Source organism: Alexandromys fortis, unplaced genomic scaffold, assembly GCF_014885135.2.
Source record: "Alexandromys fortis isolate MF-2015 unplaced genomic scaffold, M_Fortis_MF-2015_v1.1 scaffold_103, whole genome shotgun sequence".
NCBI lineage: Eukaryota > Metazoa > Chordata > Mammalia > Rodentia > Cricetidae > Alexandromys > Alexandromys fortis.
Genome location: NW_026067978.1, coordinates 3,793,427 through 3,812,318, shown reverse-complemented (window position 1 = coordinate 3,812,318; position 18,892 = coordinate 3,793,427). Strand labels below are relative to the sequence as shown.

The 18,892-nt window shown below is 48.1% G+C and overlaps 1 protein-coding gene across 2 annotated transcripts in view; it reads right to left on the bottom strand.

Annotated features, from left to right (window-relative positions):
• Slc36a1 (solute carrier family 36 member 1) overlaps positions 1–12,339 on the bottom strand; it is a 33,888-nt gene extending 21,549 nt beyond the window's left edge. For both annotated transcript variants that reach the window (XM_050157699.1, XM_050157700.1), the window contains exons 1-2: positions 12,206–12,339; positions 658–802 (exon numbers count right to left, since the gene is read on the bottom strand). In XM_050157699.1, coding sequence (XP_050013656.1) covers positions 658–797 — 140 coding nt within the window. In that variant the 5' untranslated portion in view covers positions 798–802; positions 12,206–12,339. The remainder of the gene's footprint in view (positions 1–657; positions 803–12,205) is intronic.
• Positions 12,340–18,892: the final 6,553 nt, after the last annotated feature.

Genomic DNA, 18,892 nt, shown 5'->3' with positions numbered 1-18,892 from the left:
ACCCAGGAAGGGTGACAGCTGAGATTGGGGATAAGTGACAGGGCTGCCAAGGACAGGGTCCTGGGACTTTGAAAAGGGCCAGGGGCATGCTGGGAAACTTAGAACAGAACCCCTCCCTCTGAAGTTTGCAGTTCGAACCTCACACAGCCAGCCCAGTTGCCCAGTGCGCTTCTCAACCGGTCCTTATATCTGGAGAAACTAAGGACCAAAGAGGGCCAAATTTGGCCCCGATGAGAGCAGTACAGCTTCCAGGCTCAAGACTGCAGCCTCCTTAAGGAAGGCAAAGTGGATCTCTCTTCCCTACCTACTCTGGAGGGTTCTTAAAAACCGCTGCCACTCCCTTTCCCCACGTCTGCCGCCTGGTGATGGGACAGGGGTCCCATGAGGCTCTGCCAAGGAGGCGTTAATGGGGCCAGGCGCATCTGACACTTGGTTCTAGCCCAAGAGATTATGCCTCTAGAGGCTTTTAAGTCAACGCTCTTCCTGGCCACCAGCCTTCTAGAACTAACAAGGAATGAGAAATGACCAGGAAGGGCAGAGCCCTTTCCTCTGTCAAGCTGGGTATGATGTCAAACGGGAAGATGGAGGCACAATCAGTTCCCGGGGAGACTTGGGGACAGGAAAGCCCACTCCATGGCAGGGGTCACAAGTACTCACGTTGTGGTATTGCTCTCCCCTAAGCGCTGGTAGGAGCCAGGGGAGAAGTTACCAAGGCCTTCAGATGGGGTCTCCTCAGGGCTCACGTCTGTGGAACTATAGTCGTGATAGTCTTCATTCCGAAGTCTCTGCGTGGACATGGTAGCTGTGGGAACAGAGGTGGCGTTAAGACCTCCAGTAGCTGGGGCCTTCATCTCCAGGTGTGGGGTGGGCTCAGACACAGTGGTAGCCATTGTCACAGCTGTTCCCAGTGACAGATGCACCACAGAGTGAGTCTGACTGGAGTGGCCAGTCGCAACCAAGGAGAACGCAAGGGGCACGAAGTCCACAGGGCAGGCTGGGCCTGTGTGGCCTCTGCCTCCCCACCTTCCCACATGGTGCCATGCTCATAAATTTCTAAATTAATTCTAGGGCACCTGGGCAACGAATAAGTAAGGTCGCTGGGCAGGGCGGGGTAATGCAAGTGTGCACTTCCAAGGAGCCTTCCCTGGTCTTCTGGCTGGGCTCACCCCCACCCTCCTCTGAGCTTATCTCTTGGACCTCAAACAGTAGTTAAATCACATGCCTTCCCCAAGAGCAAGCTCTCAGATGACATAAACAAAGATGTTTCTTCGGGTGTCCTTTTTAATCCTCTGCCTTCAGCAGACAGCGCTGTGTTAGTCATGAGATCCCTCAGGGCCACCCAATTCTCCTCCAGATCCACAGGGTCCCAGACCACAAACAACTCCCTCTTTCCCACCATGAGCTCCGCCCATCTCCTACTCTTTGGAAGCTGTAATGGTTAATTTTAATCGACACCTTGACACATCCTACAATCCCCTTAAAAAGAGAATCTTAGTGAAGGTCTGTCTAGGTCAGGTTGGCCTGCGGGGCACGTCTATAGGGGAACCGTCTTAAGTTAACTGATGTGGGAAGACACCACCCACTATGGGCAACACCATTCCCTAGGAAAATCAAGCTGAGCACAAACAAGTGTGGGAGCGTGTCCGCATTCATTTCTCTTTGCTCTTGACTGTGGATACAGTTAACTGTTTCAAGTTTCTGCCACCTTGACATCCCTGAAACAAATGACTAGAACCTGAAATTCTGAGCTAAAATTAACCCTTTCTCCTCCAGTTTATTCTCATGGGGCCTTCATCAGAGCAACGGGGATGAAACTAGGTCGGGGTGATCAGAAAGACTCATCGCCTCACCCTGGGCTCTTCTTGCCACCAACCTGAGTGCTGGAATATGGTGGCTGACCACAGCTCAGAGGAAGAGGAATGTAAGCAGGAAAGACCATGAGATACCCCATCTTTGTCTCAGGAGCTCCTCTCCATGATGCTATGTTGGGGGCTCATAAAATGGTTCCCAAAGTCCAGTACAAAAAGCACAGCTTTTGCAACCAAGCAGTGTGAACTAAAGGAGGCCCGAAGGCCACAGGAGCTGCCCCAACAGCAAATCCACTGACCTCCTGCTCTATGCCTTCCTCCCAACCTCTGTCCCTGAAGTGATCTCAGACACCAGAATTCTTCCCCTCTCTGCCAAGCAGCCATGAGACCTAAAATGGCCATTCTACCCCTTCTGTTGTCTTTGTCCTGTCCTGGAAGGAGGGAAAGTTCCACACAGAGGCAGACAGTATCTGAATGACAGACGGGTGGGGTATAGCTCAGTTGGCTTCCTCTACCACACACTGTGGCCAGTTTTTCCACACAACTGCCCACACTTCAGCAAATTGGAGCATCAGGAATGTGAGCTCAAAGTGAACGGAACCCCCTGGGCCCTTCCATATTTTCCTCAGAAGGCTCCCATGTCACATAAAATGTTGACTAAATAAACACTCGCACCCTCATTAAAGCCGTCTTCTTATAGGAACATTGATCATGACCTTCATGATGGGGAGGACGGTGTCACACCTTTCCAGCCCCATGCCTTCTCTTAAATGTTTATGAATTTGCTCATGTTTAATGGCTGGTGAAAGAAGTAACCCTCCCTGCTGTGTGCTGATGAGGGATGGTGAGGCTGTGTCCTCTCCACATGGCTCTGGGGAAGAGAGGAGGGGAGAAGTGCAGAGGGAAGGGCTTTTATCAGCCAGGGGAAAGTCGTGGAAGCCCCCAGAACCCTAGCCTGGTGCTAAGAAGCCTTCACCTTAAACTACTCATTGCACAGAGGAAGGTTCTCCCCCAAACTGCCAAGCAGTAGCAAGGCCAGAAGCATATCTCCCTCCTGGCTGCCTGTTGGTGTGGAAATGTGTCCTGGTGACAGTACCAGGTGCTGTGGGATCTAAACAGAAAACAGTCAGGTCCCTATTCTTCAAGGATCCGCAGTCTGATAAGGGTGGGAAAGTACATTAGCAATAAAAAATGACCAAGAAAACCCATTTCTTCTCCACCAGGCTCTCCCCCAGCAAGGAGACACCAGCCTGGCTCTGAGATGCTACCTCAGGGTGAGAAGCTGGCTCTCCAACTGCCACCCCAACACCAGCTGCCCAGAGGATGTCTCTCTGCTCAGGGATCCCCTCTGTGGACGCCTGAAAACCAGCCCTACCTCCAGCACAAGAGTGATCCAGGGACACATCATCTTCTACCAACTGTGAGCCAGGAAAGGAGCTGCGCATCCTCACTAGGCAACTGCATAGTGGAAAGCCAGTGAAGGGCTCTTACTCCACTTTCTGCTGTTTTAACAAACTATCTGAAGCTAGGTGATTTATTAATAAATGAACAGGGGCTGGAGAGATGGCTCAGTGGTTGAGAGCACTGGCTGATCTTCCAGAGGTCCTGAGTTCAATTCCCAGCAACCACATTGGGGCTCACAACCATCTGCCCTCTTCTGGCATAAAGGTGTACATACAGATAGAGCACACATGCATAAAATAAATAAATCTAAGTCAAGAACAATGGCACTGGGTTTTGATCCTACTGCACGTACTGGCTTTGTGGGAGCCTAGGCTGTTTGGATGTTCACCTTACTAGACCTGGAAGGAGGTGGGAGGTCCTTGGACTCCCCACAGGGCAGGGAACCCAGTCTGCTGGGGCTGATGAGAGAGGGGGAGTTGATTGGGGGAGGGGGAGGGGTATGGGAGGCGGTGGCGGGGAAGAGACAGAAATCTTTAATAAAAAATAAATTAAAAAAAAAGAAATCTGGTAAAAAAAAAAAAAAAAGAAGGAAGAGAGGGAGGGAAGGGAGGGAGGCAGGGAAGGAGGGAGGGAGGGAGGGAGAAAGGAAAGAGCTCACAGTTCTGAGTGTTCAAGTATCTATTGCTTCCCTCAAGGGTCTCACCCTGCTTTATTCATGGCAGAAAACCAGAAACCCATGGGAAGTGAGGAAGAACGGCCACAAGAGTGAGGAGGCAAGATCACAAGGTGAAAAGAGACCAAAGGGAAGAGCCATGCTCACTTCGTAACTGTTCCCAAGGTTACTAACCCACTGGGCAACTACATCAACCCCTCCATGACAGTAGTGTCCTGTGGGTCCGTTAGAGACCCCAACATTCCTCAACACCATCACCTTGGGGACGGAGCCTCAACATGACGTTTGGTGTGGATAAAGCACATTGACTCCACACAGTGCCTGTAACCCCAGGGAGGAACCTCCTGCTCTACTTACTGTCACCGGCTCCCACTGAGAGCCCAAGGATTGCATTGACTCGTGGGACACAGACTCAAGCACATCTGGGGGAAGCAAAAGCCTACATTGATGTAGAAAGCGGAAACCCTCTTTGTCATACGAGCAAAAGCTAATAATGAGTCAATGTGCACCCAGGAGGCCTGGCTGTGAAGCTGGCCTCTGCCACCGATTTGCTTGGTAACCGAACGATTTTCTCCCCTATGATCTTAGTTTGCAAACATAAAAAGGAGAGTGGGACACGCAGACCAGGCCCCCCTGTAGCTCTGAGGTGCCAATCAAAGGATGGAATTGCCTATGTGAATAGCAACTTATTTTTAGTCTCTTCCAGCACACCCCACGCATCTAAATAGAACCTTGTATGTGAGCTGTAAATATTACTGAAGGCAGAGGCAAAGCAGGATGACGATAAATCCCCCAAGACCAACCCAGCACAAACCGACTGTGGCCAGGGTATGGTGACTCAACCTATAATCCCAGCAGTCAGGAGACAAATTACAAATTCAAGGCCAGCCTGGGCAATACAGTAAGACCCTGTCTCAAACCTAATTAAACTAGATATGGTGACTTACGCCTTTAATCCCAGCACTTGGGAGACAAAGGCAGATGGATCTCAGCAAGTTCCAGGCTAGCCAGGGGTACATACTGAGACATTGTCAAAAAAAATTAATTTCATTTAATAATAAAATACAGGAAATATATGTTAAAGAGTCTGCTGTGGCACAGATTCTCAGTTTGTCCCTGACACTGTAAAGAGGTTTCTCTATGCCGTGTGTCAAAATGAAGTTCCCCACAGCAGAATGAAGCGAAGGCAACTGCTCAAAACTAAACTGAAATCTCTAGATCTGAGGTCTAATGGGTGGCTACCGATACGGGGGATGTGGCTTAGCAACGGTGTGCATAGTGATGATGGGGGAGATGCCGTTTATAGGCATTGGTTAATGATAAACTTAAATGAATAACATAATAATACATGCTACAGAAGCAGGTGATTCCAGGCTACAGGCAAAGAGTTGCAGAGGCTTGGGCATTGCATTGTGTACCAGGTAACACACTGAAAGAATCATGAAGTTAGAACACACTGTATATATATATCCAGGGCTCAGGGCCAGGAGCAGGAAAGGGGTGGAAATCTGATGAAGAAGGAGGCAGTGAGAATATCCACCCTTATGACTTAAGAACTACAACACTTGTGTTTGGCTTGTTTTTGTTTTGGGGGTGGGGATCAAAGTGGCAGAATCACACAGGCTAAGAAGCGCTCTACCACTGGGTTGTAGCACAAGCATCCCTCTTACCCCCATTTTGTTGTTGCTGTTGTTGAGACAGTCTTGCCTTTGAACTCACTCTGGAGATCTTCTGGCCTCAGCCTCCCAAGTAGCTGGGATTACAGGCCTATACCCTCAGGCCAGGCCACTGAAAGTCAAAGGGCTGCCACAAGCATTAGACTTTTTTTTGGAACCTTGAGGATCCTTTAGAGCAGAGACTGACAGTTGGGAAGAAGGAGGGAGGTACCTGGTTATTGTAGAATTAAGATGTGTTCATGCCGTGGAACAGTTGTTTAATGATGCAAAGATGTGTTGCGTTCTTTTATGTTGCATTTGCTTAACTCTGTGAAGCTGCGTTACTTTGCCTGTATAAAACACCTGACTGGTCTAATAAAGAGCTAAAAGGCCAATAGCAAGGCAGAGAGAAGATAGGTGGGGTTGGCAGGCAGAGAGAATAAAGAGGAGGAGGATCAAGGAGCAAAAGAACAAGGAGAGGGGGACGCTAGGGGCCAGCCACCCAGGCAGTCATAGAGTAAGAGTGAAAGTCAGAAACACAGAAGTAAAAAAAGGAAAAGGCCCAGAGGCAAAAGGTGGATGGGATAATTTAAGTTAAGGAAAGCTGGCTAGAACTAAGCCAAGCTAAGGTCAGGCATTTATAAGTAATAATAAGCTTCCATGTGCTTATTTGGGAGGTGGGTGGTGGGCTGTCAAAAGAGCAAAGAGCCCAAAGAGAGAGAGAGAGAAAACCAACCAACAAACACTTGGTTGTTCAGGAAGAACCTTCTATTATATTTGCACAGTTGTCCAAACAGACAAGACCAGTCTGGGAGAAGGCATGTTTCCCAGGGCTCAGGATGGGGCCCAGCTGGCAGGCAGCTTGCCTAGCATAGCATGCACAAGGCCCTGGCTCCCTCTTCAGCACCAGTATGGAGTGCAGGTCTGTAATCCAGCACTCAGGAGATGCAGACAAGAAGGCTCACAAACTCAAGGTCCTCCAAGGCTGGCCTGGGCTACAAGAGACCCTGTTTTAGAGAAAGGGAGGGAGGACAGAGAGATTCATCTCTGGCAAGGCTAGGCAATACCCCACTCTTAGCTGGCACACTGGGGAGGGCGAACACAGTCACCCCATTCTACACAGGGCCTCTCCTTCCTCTTCCTTTTCCTGCTCCCCTGCTGTGCCACCCACCCCCTAGGCTCCCTTGAGGAAGCCTGGCACCCAAGTCAACTCCAGCAACTGCCAACCCCTGCCCCCTTGGGAGATTTAATGGGACCTGTTAACGTGAAATGGGGGTTATGTAATGTGAGAAAGTTGAAGCAGGCTTGTCTTTCAGGTTCTTGAGGACAGCAACAGTTTATGGATTATGTGTGGTCCGTCAACACAAGGCGAAGTCTCCACTCAACAGGACCCATAGGGAAGTTAAGGCAGAATTACCAGGATGGGCTACAAAGTGAGACAAAACAAACCCAGGGATCAAAGCTGAACCCTGAACACACTAGAATAAAAATGACGCAATACCTTTGTGAATTTAAGTTTTTATGTGGTCTATGTGTTACAGTGATATTACTTTGGAATATATTCGGCTAAATATTAAAAGGCAAAAAAATGCTATTTGGTCTTTTGGCTAAGATCAGATGTAGAAACTGCAAAAAAAAAGGTTTTTTCTAGATTTTAATGCTATTACATTATATTTAGAAGGCAGAGAGAATGTGCATGCTATCTATTGGCTCTGCTCAGCCAAGGCTAGGAAGCCTTATTTTTATTTTTTTCTTTTGGACTCAGGCTCTCCTCTGTCTGTAACTCAGACTGGTCTCTCTCCACTGTGTCAGCCACCCGAGTGCTGGGTTACAGGGGTGCACCCCAACACTCAGCAGGTTTGGTTTTATTGGGCTTCCCGAGTGACCCTGATCACAATCATTTACACAAAGCACTTCAAAATATATAATCTTATCATGATGCCTATACTTCCGGGGTCACCTCCCACCACAGTCAGGAACCGGTAGTTAATTTTTAAAAAACAGCTTTTAAGACTTATTTTACTGATGTGTATGCGTGTGCATTTTGTGTGAATATATGTCAGAAAATGGCATCAGAGTCCCTGGATGTGTATGCGTGTGCATTTTGTGTGAATATATGTCAGAAAAGGGCATCAGAGTCCCTGGAGCTGGAGTTACACGCAGCTATGTCCCTCCTGCATGGGGGCTGGGAACCAAGCTTGGCCCTCTGGGCAGAGGAGCAAATGCACTTAACCTCTGAGCCATCTCTCCAGTCCACTGCGGTGAGTACTTGCAAACTAAGAGTAGAGTCTATTATTTTAAGGCCATGAGTTGGATTCTAGAACCCAGAGCAAGCAGTGCATTCTTTTCTCTGGTACGAGAATGCTATAGACAAACACAGAAGACACAGGCTGGGTTGCCCAATGTGGTCTAGAGGAAGGGAAGTGAAAATTTCTTCCATCTACAAGAACAGTTAGAAACAGCATCGGGAGGCGCTCCACCAAAGCCACCACGGTGTATTCTGCAATCCAGCCTCGTGCCTGAAGGAGTCCCATGCTGGGGCAGCCACAGGACAGCTGCTGTTGTCAGCAGTGCACGGTGACTAAGGGACAGGCAAGCTTGGTTAGTTTTTACCCACACACACCAAGTGCCAGGGCCAGGCGTGACTTCACAAGAGCCAACATCCAGAGGCAAACCACAGCCTATGCAGAGAAGGCCCCATCCAACTGCCAGATGCAGAAAGGTCACCTGCGATTCCAGGTCAGCAAACCACAGTTCCGGACCAATACCCTTCTACCACCAGATGGTACAGGCTCTAAAATGCCTAGCCCCAAACTGGTCCCAGAGCATGATATATACAGGCTGGCATCAGGAACTCCAGCAAAGTTACTCTCTCTGCTTCTATCTGAACTCCTTCACCTGAGAGACAGTCCCAGTACGCCAAGCTGTAGTACTGTTAGGAAGATAAGATAAAGCCCAGGTGTGTTGCCTGGCACACAGTGGACCCTCAGTGATGGTAGTGACTGTTACCATGGAGACACCCTGGACCAGAGAAAGATTCTTTACACAAACTTTGTAGTGCTGGTTAACACTCTAAGGATTGGCCAGGTTTCTGTCAACTTGGCACCTCAAGCCAGGGTCACTGTATTAGCTGGAATTCTCTAGAGGGGCAGAACTGGCAAGGATCCAGTCATTGTTCAGCCCACAAGTTAGGGTGTCTCGGCTGGTCTTCGGTATATGCCGAAGAAGGCTCTCATTACAGTGAAGGAATGGACTTGCTAGCAAGAGCAAGCAGGCAGGGAGCTCTTCCTTCTTCGCGTCCTTTATACAGGCTGCCAGCAGGTGTGGCCCAGATTAAAGGCGGATCTTCCCATCTCAAAAGATCTGGGTGAAAAGTGGGGCTTGCCATTTCAAATGATTTAATTAAGAGAAGAAAATCCCTCACGGGTGTACCCAGCTGCTTAGTTCTGGTTAATTTCCATTGTAGTCACGTAGACAACCAAGAATGGCCAGCACACCGCCGGGAGAAGGGATTCTCAATGGAGAAAATGCCTACATCTGATTCCTGCAGGCAAATCTGTGAATGTGAAGCAGTTCCTTGATTAATGATTGATGTGGGAGGGCCCAGGTCACTGGAGGTGGTGCCACCCATGAGCAGTGGTCCTGGTTGGTGTAAGGAAGCAGGCTGGGCAATCATGGGGAGCAAGCCCATAAGCAGTGTTCCTCCATGGCCTCGGCTTCAGGTCCTCCCTTGCTGAGTTCCTGCCCAGATGCCCTTCATCATAAGCTATAAGATGTATAAAGCCTTTCCTCCCCAAGTTGCTTTGGGCCGTGATGTTTATCACAGCAACAGAGAGCAAACAAGGACAAGGACTGAGATGGGTCCCTAATTTGAAAATGTTGAGCTAATACCTAAGGCCTGCAATGCCCCGCACAGACAGACTGCTGAATTCACGGAGAAAGGCGGCACAGAGGAGACCCTGCCACGCATACAGACACACACACACACACACACACACACACACACACACATGAGCAGGTCATTGAGTCCTGGCTTGGATGTCTAGGCTTCCAAGAGCAATGTGTTTGGGGTAGCCTCACAAACAGCATCCTGTGGCTTCCATGCTAAGCAGCTTACATGCCAATCCATGAGGCGGAGGTCTGCATTTTGCATCTGGCCAAAGGAAGGAGGCATGAGACCCCTAAGGCCTGGGCTCAGGTCAACAGACTAATGGGACTCTCCTTCACAGGAAAAAGAAAAAAACTCACTTCAGGAACATGGTTCTAGAAACGGTTAGCAGCAGCTTTGGGGCCGGTGAAAGCAGAAAAAAAAAATCACCAGCCCAGCCCAAGGTCTGGTTTCAAGACAGGGAAGGAGCAACAAGAAGCCAGCTCTAAAGAGCCGAGACCCTCATGAAGTGGGAGCAAAAAAAAAAAAAAAAAAAAAAAAAAAAAAAAAAAAAAAAAAAGGAAGGAAATGAGGTGCTGGCAAGTTAGCTGTCAGTAAAATCTTGCCTTGCAAACACAGGGGCCTGAGTTCAATTCCCGAATCCAAGGGGAAAAGCCAGCACAATGATTCCCTCATAATCCAGGTGCTTGGGAGATGGAGACAGGTGAATCCACCGGGCTCACGGCCAACCCAACCTAAACAATCAGCCAGCTACAGGCCAAGGAGACTGTCTCAGCAAAGGTAGATAGCACCTGGGGAACATCACTTCAGGTTGTGCTCTGATTCACACACACACACACACACACACACACACACAAGCACACACTCTTGCATGTGCACAAACACACAGAGAAAGGAAGAGGGAAGGATGGGAGAAAAGGGAAAGGGAGAGGGCATGAGGGGAAAAGGGATTGAGGAAGAGGGAAAAGGAGAGGGGAGGAGAAAGAAGGAAAACACAGCTGTATTTAGGTCAGTTCTCTAGCCAACTAGAGATTCACCTGCAAAGAAACCAAGGTAATCAATTAAATGCCCAATGATAATTCCATGTGGCGACAAGGAACTCCACACTGTGTCTAACACAAAAGAGAACTGATTCCTTGAAAGTTTTCATGCTCAAAACCACTTCCCTGACTGCACTGATCTCAACTGTAGTCTCCAGAATAATAAAATAAACAAAGGCCCTCTCTCCTAGACTCAGGGCTAGACAAAGACAGCGAAACATGGATGAGGCCAAATGAACAGCCACGGGGTTAAAGAGAATGTAGAGACATAAAAACAAAGAGGCTGCAGCGAGCACATACATCACACAGCCTCAAGTTAGCGCTAAGTGCTGAGAGCCAGCGGCACCTCCTACTTTCAACCTCAAGAACATCTTTAAAGAAACATGGTCCATGGGCGAAAATTAAGGGATGGGATTGCAGACTACTGGAAGAGTGCTTGCTCAGCACGTCCAAGGGCCCGGGTTCCATCCATCCAAACAAAAACCCTATATGCTAAATATACCTGTTAATTAGTAAATTAGAATGCAAGCAAGAGCCAAAAGAGGTCTTGGTCCTGAGAAAGATAAGTTGCCAGTTGTCTATTTAGCCATAATGGGGGGCGTAGGGGGGCGGGGCTTGTGCATTCAAGACCATCAGGAATAAGTATAGGTAAAACTCCTTCCAGAACGAGATCTAGCCCTTGTACACAAGGAGTGAGAAATCTCTCTGAATAACAGCAAACAGACCCCCAATGATGAGAATGTCAGAACAAAAGGACGCCCGGGGACTCAATCAGCCCTATTGCCATACACTGAAAAATGTAAACCCAGCTGAGGATTCCCGGTCTCCTTAGGCGTCAAGCAAGAGGCAAAAGCTAAAACACTAGACGATTCCCAAGGGTCAGTCAGTTCCTTACAGGACACTATGTTGCTATCCTGTACCAACAAGCTCCCGCCCCTGGTCCCCACATACACACCCCCGCGCCAAAAAAAAATCCATCCACATAAGCAGTCGCTACCAAAATCTAATTATGGGAAACAAAACAAAGCAAATGGTCTTCACGTTCACATCAGGGCTTCTCCACGCCCTGGCCCCTCTAGCCTATTCCAGCTCCTATTTCATTTTTCTGTGTGACTTCCACAAAACAGGAGAACGGTTAGAAACGAAGCCTACAGAGTGATGAGTGTGCAAAAAAAAAAAAAAAAAAAAAAAAAAAAAAAANGTGCAAAAAAAAAAAAAAAAAAAAAAAAAAAAAAATCAGCGAACAGAACCACACCCAGAGCCCAAGACTGGCGTGGAGAACCCAGGCAGAGCAGAGCTAAACAAGGACGCGACCCACAGCGGAAGGGACAAGTGGCCCTTCGCAGGGCGAGTTTCCCCGCAGAAGACGACGTGGCAGGAGGCTAACAGCTGCCGGAGCTGACACCCTGAATATCTCAGAAGCTCCCATATAGCTCCGAGCCTCAGTTTCCCCTCCTATCGGAGGAGGGGAGTTGCAGTTTGGTATCCTGTGACCCAAGGCAAGGGCATGGCTCGTCCAGCCGCATTAGGAAACATGGAGTTGACCAGAGCTGGGCATCCGTGAGACCCTCTCCACCTGGAAACCGCGACTGCACACCTGTCAAAAGGGCTCGGGAAACCCCACCCCACAGGTGACCGGTCCCTGAGCAGCAGCGTTTGCTTAGCGGGAGGACCGGGCGCCTGACGCTACAGCAGGACTTGTCTCTGGACTGCAGCGCAGGGCGTGCACTACTCACCGGTGGCTCGACCCTGTCCAGCCCAAGCTCCGGCTCCAGCTCAACCCACCCCGCGCAGCCTCAGCGCCGACCCCTAGCCATCGTTTTTAAGTCTGCTGGACAGCCGCTTCCGGACCCCGTCACGTGACGCCGGCTCCCCAGCCCAAGTCATGTGCTGTCGCGCTCCACGCTCCTCCTCCCAGATCCTTGTTCCGCAGCGTCACCTGGCGGCCTTCAGCCACCGCTGCAGAAAAGGCTGCCCTCTGGGACCGCCACAGCAGAGGCGACCTTGACTTGGGATGGGCTGTCCCCATTTTTGCAAAGTAGCCACATTTAAAAAAAAAAAAGTCAGGCATGACAATGTATACCATAACACCAGGGTTTGGGACCCGAGGCAGAAAGATCTCTGGGCCTCTTCAGCAACTAACTGATCTAGCCAAAACAGTGGGCTCCAGGTTCAGTGAGAGAGAGAGCTTGTCTGAAAACAATAAGATGGAGGGGGCGACTCCAGGAGACAAAGAATGTCACTGTCTGACTTCCCTCTGCCCCACCCTTATGTACACACACATACATTTACTCCATACAGACACACACATAGGCATGCATTTTTACTCCATGCACCACACACGTACATAGAGATACACACACATACACATGCATGCATATACTCCACACACCATATACACACAAGCATACACTCTGTACACCACACACAAGCATATGCTCCATACACCATACACAGAGATACATACACACACATGCATATACTACATACACCATACACACAAATGCACACACATACACATGTATGCATATACTATACACACCATACACACACAAGCATACACTCCATACACCATACACACAAGCATATGCTCCATATACCACACAGAGATACACACATGCATATACTCCCTACACACTCAGTATTTAATAAATAAATGGGAAAGACTATTTTTAAGAAAGGAAAAGAAAAAGCAATACAACTTCCAGAGTCCCTCTCCACACTTGCTGGATATCACCCAGGAGTGATATCTGCAAAGACATGGGGAGATTGGGATTCCCCTTCTGCTGAGAGCCCCACATCACAGGACTGGCTTGATGTGTTATATGTTGTCTAGCACTTCCTACAGTGTGGCAGAGAGTAACCCCGAGGCCTGATCCCCTTCTCTTCCCGCTGGGTGGCTTTAGAACTCCCTTTGGGTTCCCCATCTAGAAAGCTCAGATGGAAGCATTGCTCAGTTCTTCCCCTCCCCTGGTGGTTTGCTGGTCACATAAGATCTGTCACCTAAAGGGGTCATGCTACAGAGAGATTTTGGAGATAACCCCTTCTGCCCCTAACAGTAGGGGGTCACTTCTGTTCTCCCCCAAACCCCACCCTCAAGGGCGATGCGTCCTGAAATGTCATTTGAACTCTGCTCAGATCCGCTCTCCTTCTCAGGTCCACGGTTCTCTGGTCCATCTGGGTACACTCAGCTTCCATCCTCTCCGCTGAAGGTCTTGTATCTCACAGTGGCCTGGGCCCATGCAAAGTTTCCTTGTACATTAACTGATTTGATCACCGTGTGGACCCTCATGATACATGCCAGAACACTGGCAGCAGTCAATCCAGCGTCGTCCACTTTCCCAGAGCAAGCTCCCAGGCCCTGGCGGCAGTGAACGCTATGCTGCTATTGCAGGACAGTAACCGCTGTGGCCGGGACACAGACGTCCAGGCCCTTTGTCAGAGTCCCAAGAGCGGAGTCACTGTTCACACTCGTGGACCTCTGCTATAGCAGGAGCACTCAGCACTGCTCGAGTTTCAAATATTTGGAAGCCACAACAACACGGTTGAAAAGCTCATTACATGATGTGAATGAAGTAGACACACTTTCATTTGGGAACAACAATGAGAAAAGAGAAAATGGTCATGGAGAAGGCCAGGCACCATGAGGACGTTGTGAGCTGGTGACATGGCAGGACCGGGGGGAGGGGGGTGTCTGCCCCCAGTTACCTGGTCAACCCTTCCACCAGCCTTCAGAGGGTCTCTCAGCCTGGAACTCACAAAGTAAACTAGATTGGGCGTCCAGTGAGACCATCTTCACCTTTCCAGTACTGGGTTACAAACCAGTGCCCCTACGGCCAGCTTTTTCACACAGGGGCCGGGGATCAAACCTGAGGCTTCAAGCTTGCACAATAAGCACTTTCTCAGCCGAGCCATCTCCCTAACCTGTTCTGACTCTTTTCTTATGGTTTTTGAGAACCATGAAAGGAGACAATGCAGCAAAGTATTTGAGGATACATTATGGCAAAGTATAAAAGACACAGTCAAGGCTGGGGCTGCCACTCAAGGATTGAGAGTCTGCCTGGTGTGTGCGTGCGTGTGTGTGTGTGTGTGTGTGTGTGTGTGCAGCACCATGGCATGTGATAAAACACAGCTGAGTGTCACTAGAAGCACCTGGGTTCTAGTGCCGGGTTGTTTTTTTTTCTTTTTAAGCTATTAAAGTTACAGACACAGCAATCAAGGTCCTAGGAAAAATGCCAACTATTCAAGATTCCATTTGTTCTGGGGTTAAATCAGCCTGTCCTGGCAGTAACCCCAACACTCCCCCACTTAATATGAAGAAGAATCCTGTAGGAGCAGAGGCCTGGGGTAGGGAGCATGATGCCAAAATGCCAAGGGGCAGGCATCAAATGACAGGAATGTCAGAGCACGTGGACCTAGGTGAGGCGCCATCCTGTCCTTGGCACCAAACCAAGGTTGGCACAATTGACAGGTCCTAAGGTAGCTGGAGCTCCTGAGACAGTTATGCCTAGCCAACATCAGCCTTGTTTTTTTACATCAAGAGCTCTCAAAACGTTGTCATTTTCTGCCTGCTGGGATGTTGACAAGTCAGGAAAGCCCTGTGTAAAGGAAATATCCTAAGTATGTTTTGTTCAAGTGGCGACAGGAGAATCAAAGAGGCTGTGTGACCATCAGGATTATAATGGAATTGTCCTAGGTAATCAGGGATGTATGGGGGGAAACACAGCTACCTAAACTGTGGGTTACGGCCCTGTATGACATCATGTAACTAACTGTGGGGGGTTGTGAAAACTTAGAACTGGTCAAAGGTTTCTAAGTGTGCAATGACAAAAAAAAGTACTTCAAATTCAAATTTATGCTGAATCTGGGGCACTTCTGTGAGTGCTCCCCATAGCTATCATTTCTGTGAGTGCTCCCCATAGCTATCACTTCTGGGAGTGCTCCCCATAGCTATCACTTCTGGGAGTGCTCCCCATAGCTATCACTTCTGGGAGTGCTCCCCATAGCTATCACTTCTGGGAGTGCTCCCCATAGCTATATCGAACGGATGAGCTCTGAGCACGTGACATGCGTGCCGTGTCCCTGGTCATGGCACACAACATCACTGCACATAGCCTGAAACAGCTCAGTTATAGCCCACGTGTCTGTGGCGTATGTCATGAATGGCAATGTTCTTACTGTACATTCAGTTACTACTCTTATAGAAACGTAAGGTGAATTATGAAAAGCAAAGAACATCATTTTGAGTGAGGTAACCCAGACACAGAAAGACAATTATCACATGTACTCACTCATAAGTGGTTTTTAAACAGAAAGCAAAGAAAACCAGCCCACAAATCACAATCCCAGAAAACCTAGACAACAATGAGGACCCTAAGAGAGATTTACATGGATCTAATCTAAATGGGAAGTAGAAAAAGACAAGATCTCTTGAGTAAATTGGGAGCATGGGGACCTTGGGAGAGGGTTAAAGGGGAGAGGGGAGAGGCAGGGAAGGAGCACAGAAAAATGTAAAACTCCATAAAAAATGCTAACAGTAAAAAAAAGAAAAGACTTTTAATATTTTCCTAGGGTCATTCCTCAGCATGTGAGTGTCAGATCAGTCTGTCTTTGGATTGGATTGGACTAGGAGATCTAATTTTTAGAATTGGGTTTTCGGGACTGGAGAAATAGCTAAGAAAAGTTCTTGCTGTTCTCGAAGGGAACCCAGGCTCAGTTCCCGACACCTCCACAGCAGCTCACAGCTACCACTAATTTCGGTCCCAGGGGACCCCATGCTCTTTTCTGCCCTCCATTGTTGTGGAATAGAATATTTGCTTCGTTGTGTAAAGATGTGCTGCTTTTGTTGATGCTGCATTTGTTGAACTATGTAAAGATGTGTTGCTGTTTTACCGTGCCTGCCTATGGCACCTGATTGGTCTAATAAAAAGCTCAACAGCCAAAAGCTAAGCAAAGGAGGGATAGGCAGGGTTGGTGACCAGAGAGAAAGGAGTCATCCAGCCAGGTGAGGGCCAGACAGACAGACACCGAGGAAGCAGGAAGGCGGGATGGACAGTATACAGATGAGGCAAATGAACCTCAGGGCAGCACACAGATTATAGAAATGAGCTAATTTAAAGTTTTTTTTTAAGAGCTAGCTAAAACAAGCCTAAGCTAAGGCTAAGCATTCATATTTAATAATAAGCCTCTGTGTTATGGTTTGGGGCCTGGTGGTCCAAGAAAGCCTGCAACACTCCATGGCTCCTGCACACACGTGTGGTCCATATATAGGCAAGCAGATACACACATGCATGTAATTCTTTCTAACTTCTCAAACTGATTTAGTTGCTGACATAAGTGTCATCTTAAAAAAGTATTAAATATCTTGAGATAAAACAAATTTTCTAACAATTTCTGAAGTGACCCTACACATACTTCTACCATTTCACACTACGGATTCATCCAAAGCAACATTCTCAGAATTGACAATTGTAAGATTGGCAGAACAATTTTTTTTGTTTTGTTTTGTTTTTTGAAACAGTTTCTCTGTGTCATTTCTCAACCTTGCTAATGCTTCAAACATTGAATACAGTTCCTCATGTTGTGGTGACCCTCAACCATAAAATTCTTTTTGTTGCTACTTCATAACTGTAATTTTGCTACTGTTATGAATTGTAATGTAAATGTCTGATATGCAGGATATCTGATATGCAATCCCTGTGAGAGGGTTATTCGGGCCCCTAAAGGGGTTGGGACCCACAGGTTGAGAAGCAATGCTTTGCGTAGTCCTGACTGTCCTGGAACTCACTCTGTAGCCCAGGCTGGCCTCAAACCCATGGAGATTCACCTACTGCCTCCTGGGTGCTGGGATTAAAGGCGTGAGCCACCATGCCCAGAGACAGAACAGTTTTATGTGTTTATGATTTGTTACTAGTAAACATTTGATGCTTATATCTACTTCAGATGCCTGTATACCCAAGTTCACACACACACACACACACACACACAAACTTTCACGGGCAGAAAGCAGTTAGAGGGTCAGAGTTGACATGAAATTTAAGAAACTCTAACGTAGACAAGATGGCCTCCAGAGTTGGCTCCTAACCTCAGAACCTTCTAGGTTCTCTCTTAGACGGCAAAGGGGCTTTGTGGACATGACTCAATTAAAGAATTTGTAGCGAGATTATCCATAACTATCTAGGCGTATAGGAGGGAGGAGTGTGGAATAGGAAGATGGTCTCCTACCAGTTGGGAGGCTAGGAGGAGGAGCCATGAGCCTAGTGTCTACGGGAGCCTTCAAAGCTGAAGAGCAGTGCCATCTTCCTTAAAGTCTCAGAATGACTGAGTCCCAAGGACACCATGGCTTTTGGATGCCCAACTTCTGGCACTGTGAGTGAATAAACTTGTGTTTTAGAAATCTGTGTGTAGCGACCCCAGAGAACCTAGACAACAAACAGGACCCTGAGAGAGACGTACATGGATCTAAATAGGAAGGAGAAAAAGACAAAATCTCCTGAGTAAATTGGAAGTGTGGGGGGTCACGGGAGAGGTAGAAGGGGAGAGGGGAGGAAGGGAGTGGAGAAAAGTGTATAGCACAATAAAAACAATAAAAAAAACAAATCACAAAAAGACCCTGCCTCAAAAATAAATAAATAAACAAAATCTGCATGTAGTTATTATAGAGAGAATAGGAAACTCAAACAAGTTCTATTTATTACAAGTTTGGGCACTGGAGAGATAGCTCAGCTTTTAAGTGTGTGTGCAGAGGGCCCACGATCAGTTCCCAGAACTCATGTACGAAGGCTCACAATCATCCATACTTAACTCCAGGGGATCCAACTTGCCCCTCTGCCTCCAAGGGCACCTGTACTTCATGTGCACAGACACCTGAATAATAAAATACGTCTTTAAAGTCAGGCTGTGCTGGGGCACATCTCCAAGAGCATATTGTGTGTCTCAGGATCTCCCCTGGTCTAGACACACCGTAGCTGAAAATGTTCACACGCTTAGTCCCTCCCTCTGTCCCTCCAATTCCCTCACCTCTTACTCAGCCCACGGCTTCCTGACTCTCAGTCTTCTGGGCCAACTAGCAGAAAAAAAAAAATACTGGTGAAGAGGACCATTCCAGGGGTCGTGTCCAGGTGGGTTATGAAACGTAGAGCAAGCCCTAAATCCCCAGCTGTGGGCTTGGCAGACCTGGCATTACCTCACAATGGTGACAAAGACATTGACTTCATAAGAAGTGACTGAGGACTCAGAAAAGCGACACTGGGGCTGTTTATCTTAGCAAGGCCAGGTGTCAGGCCAGAATGATAGGCATTGATTTAGCACAGAGAGCTACAGCCCTAATCCAAGCCCCTCCCTCCATTTCCTCATTGGCTGAGTAATCAGGACGCACTATTACACATTGTGTGGGTCTTATCTTTCCCTCTGCCACGTGTGTA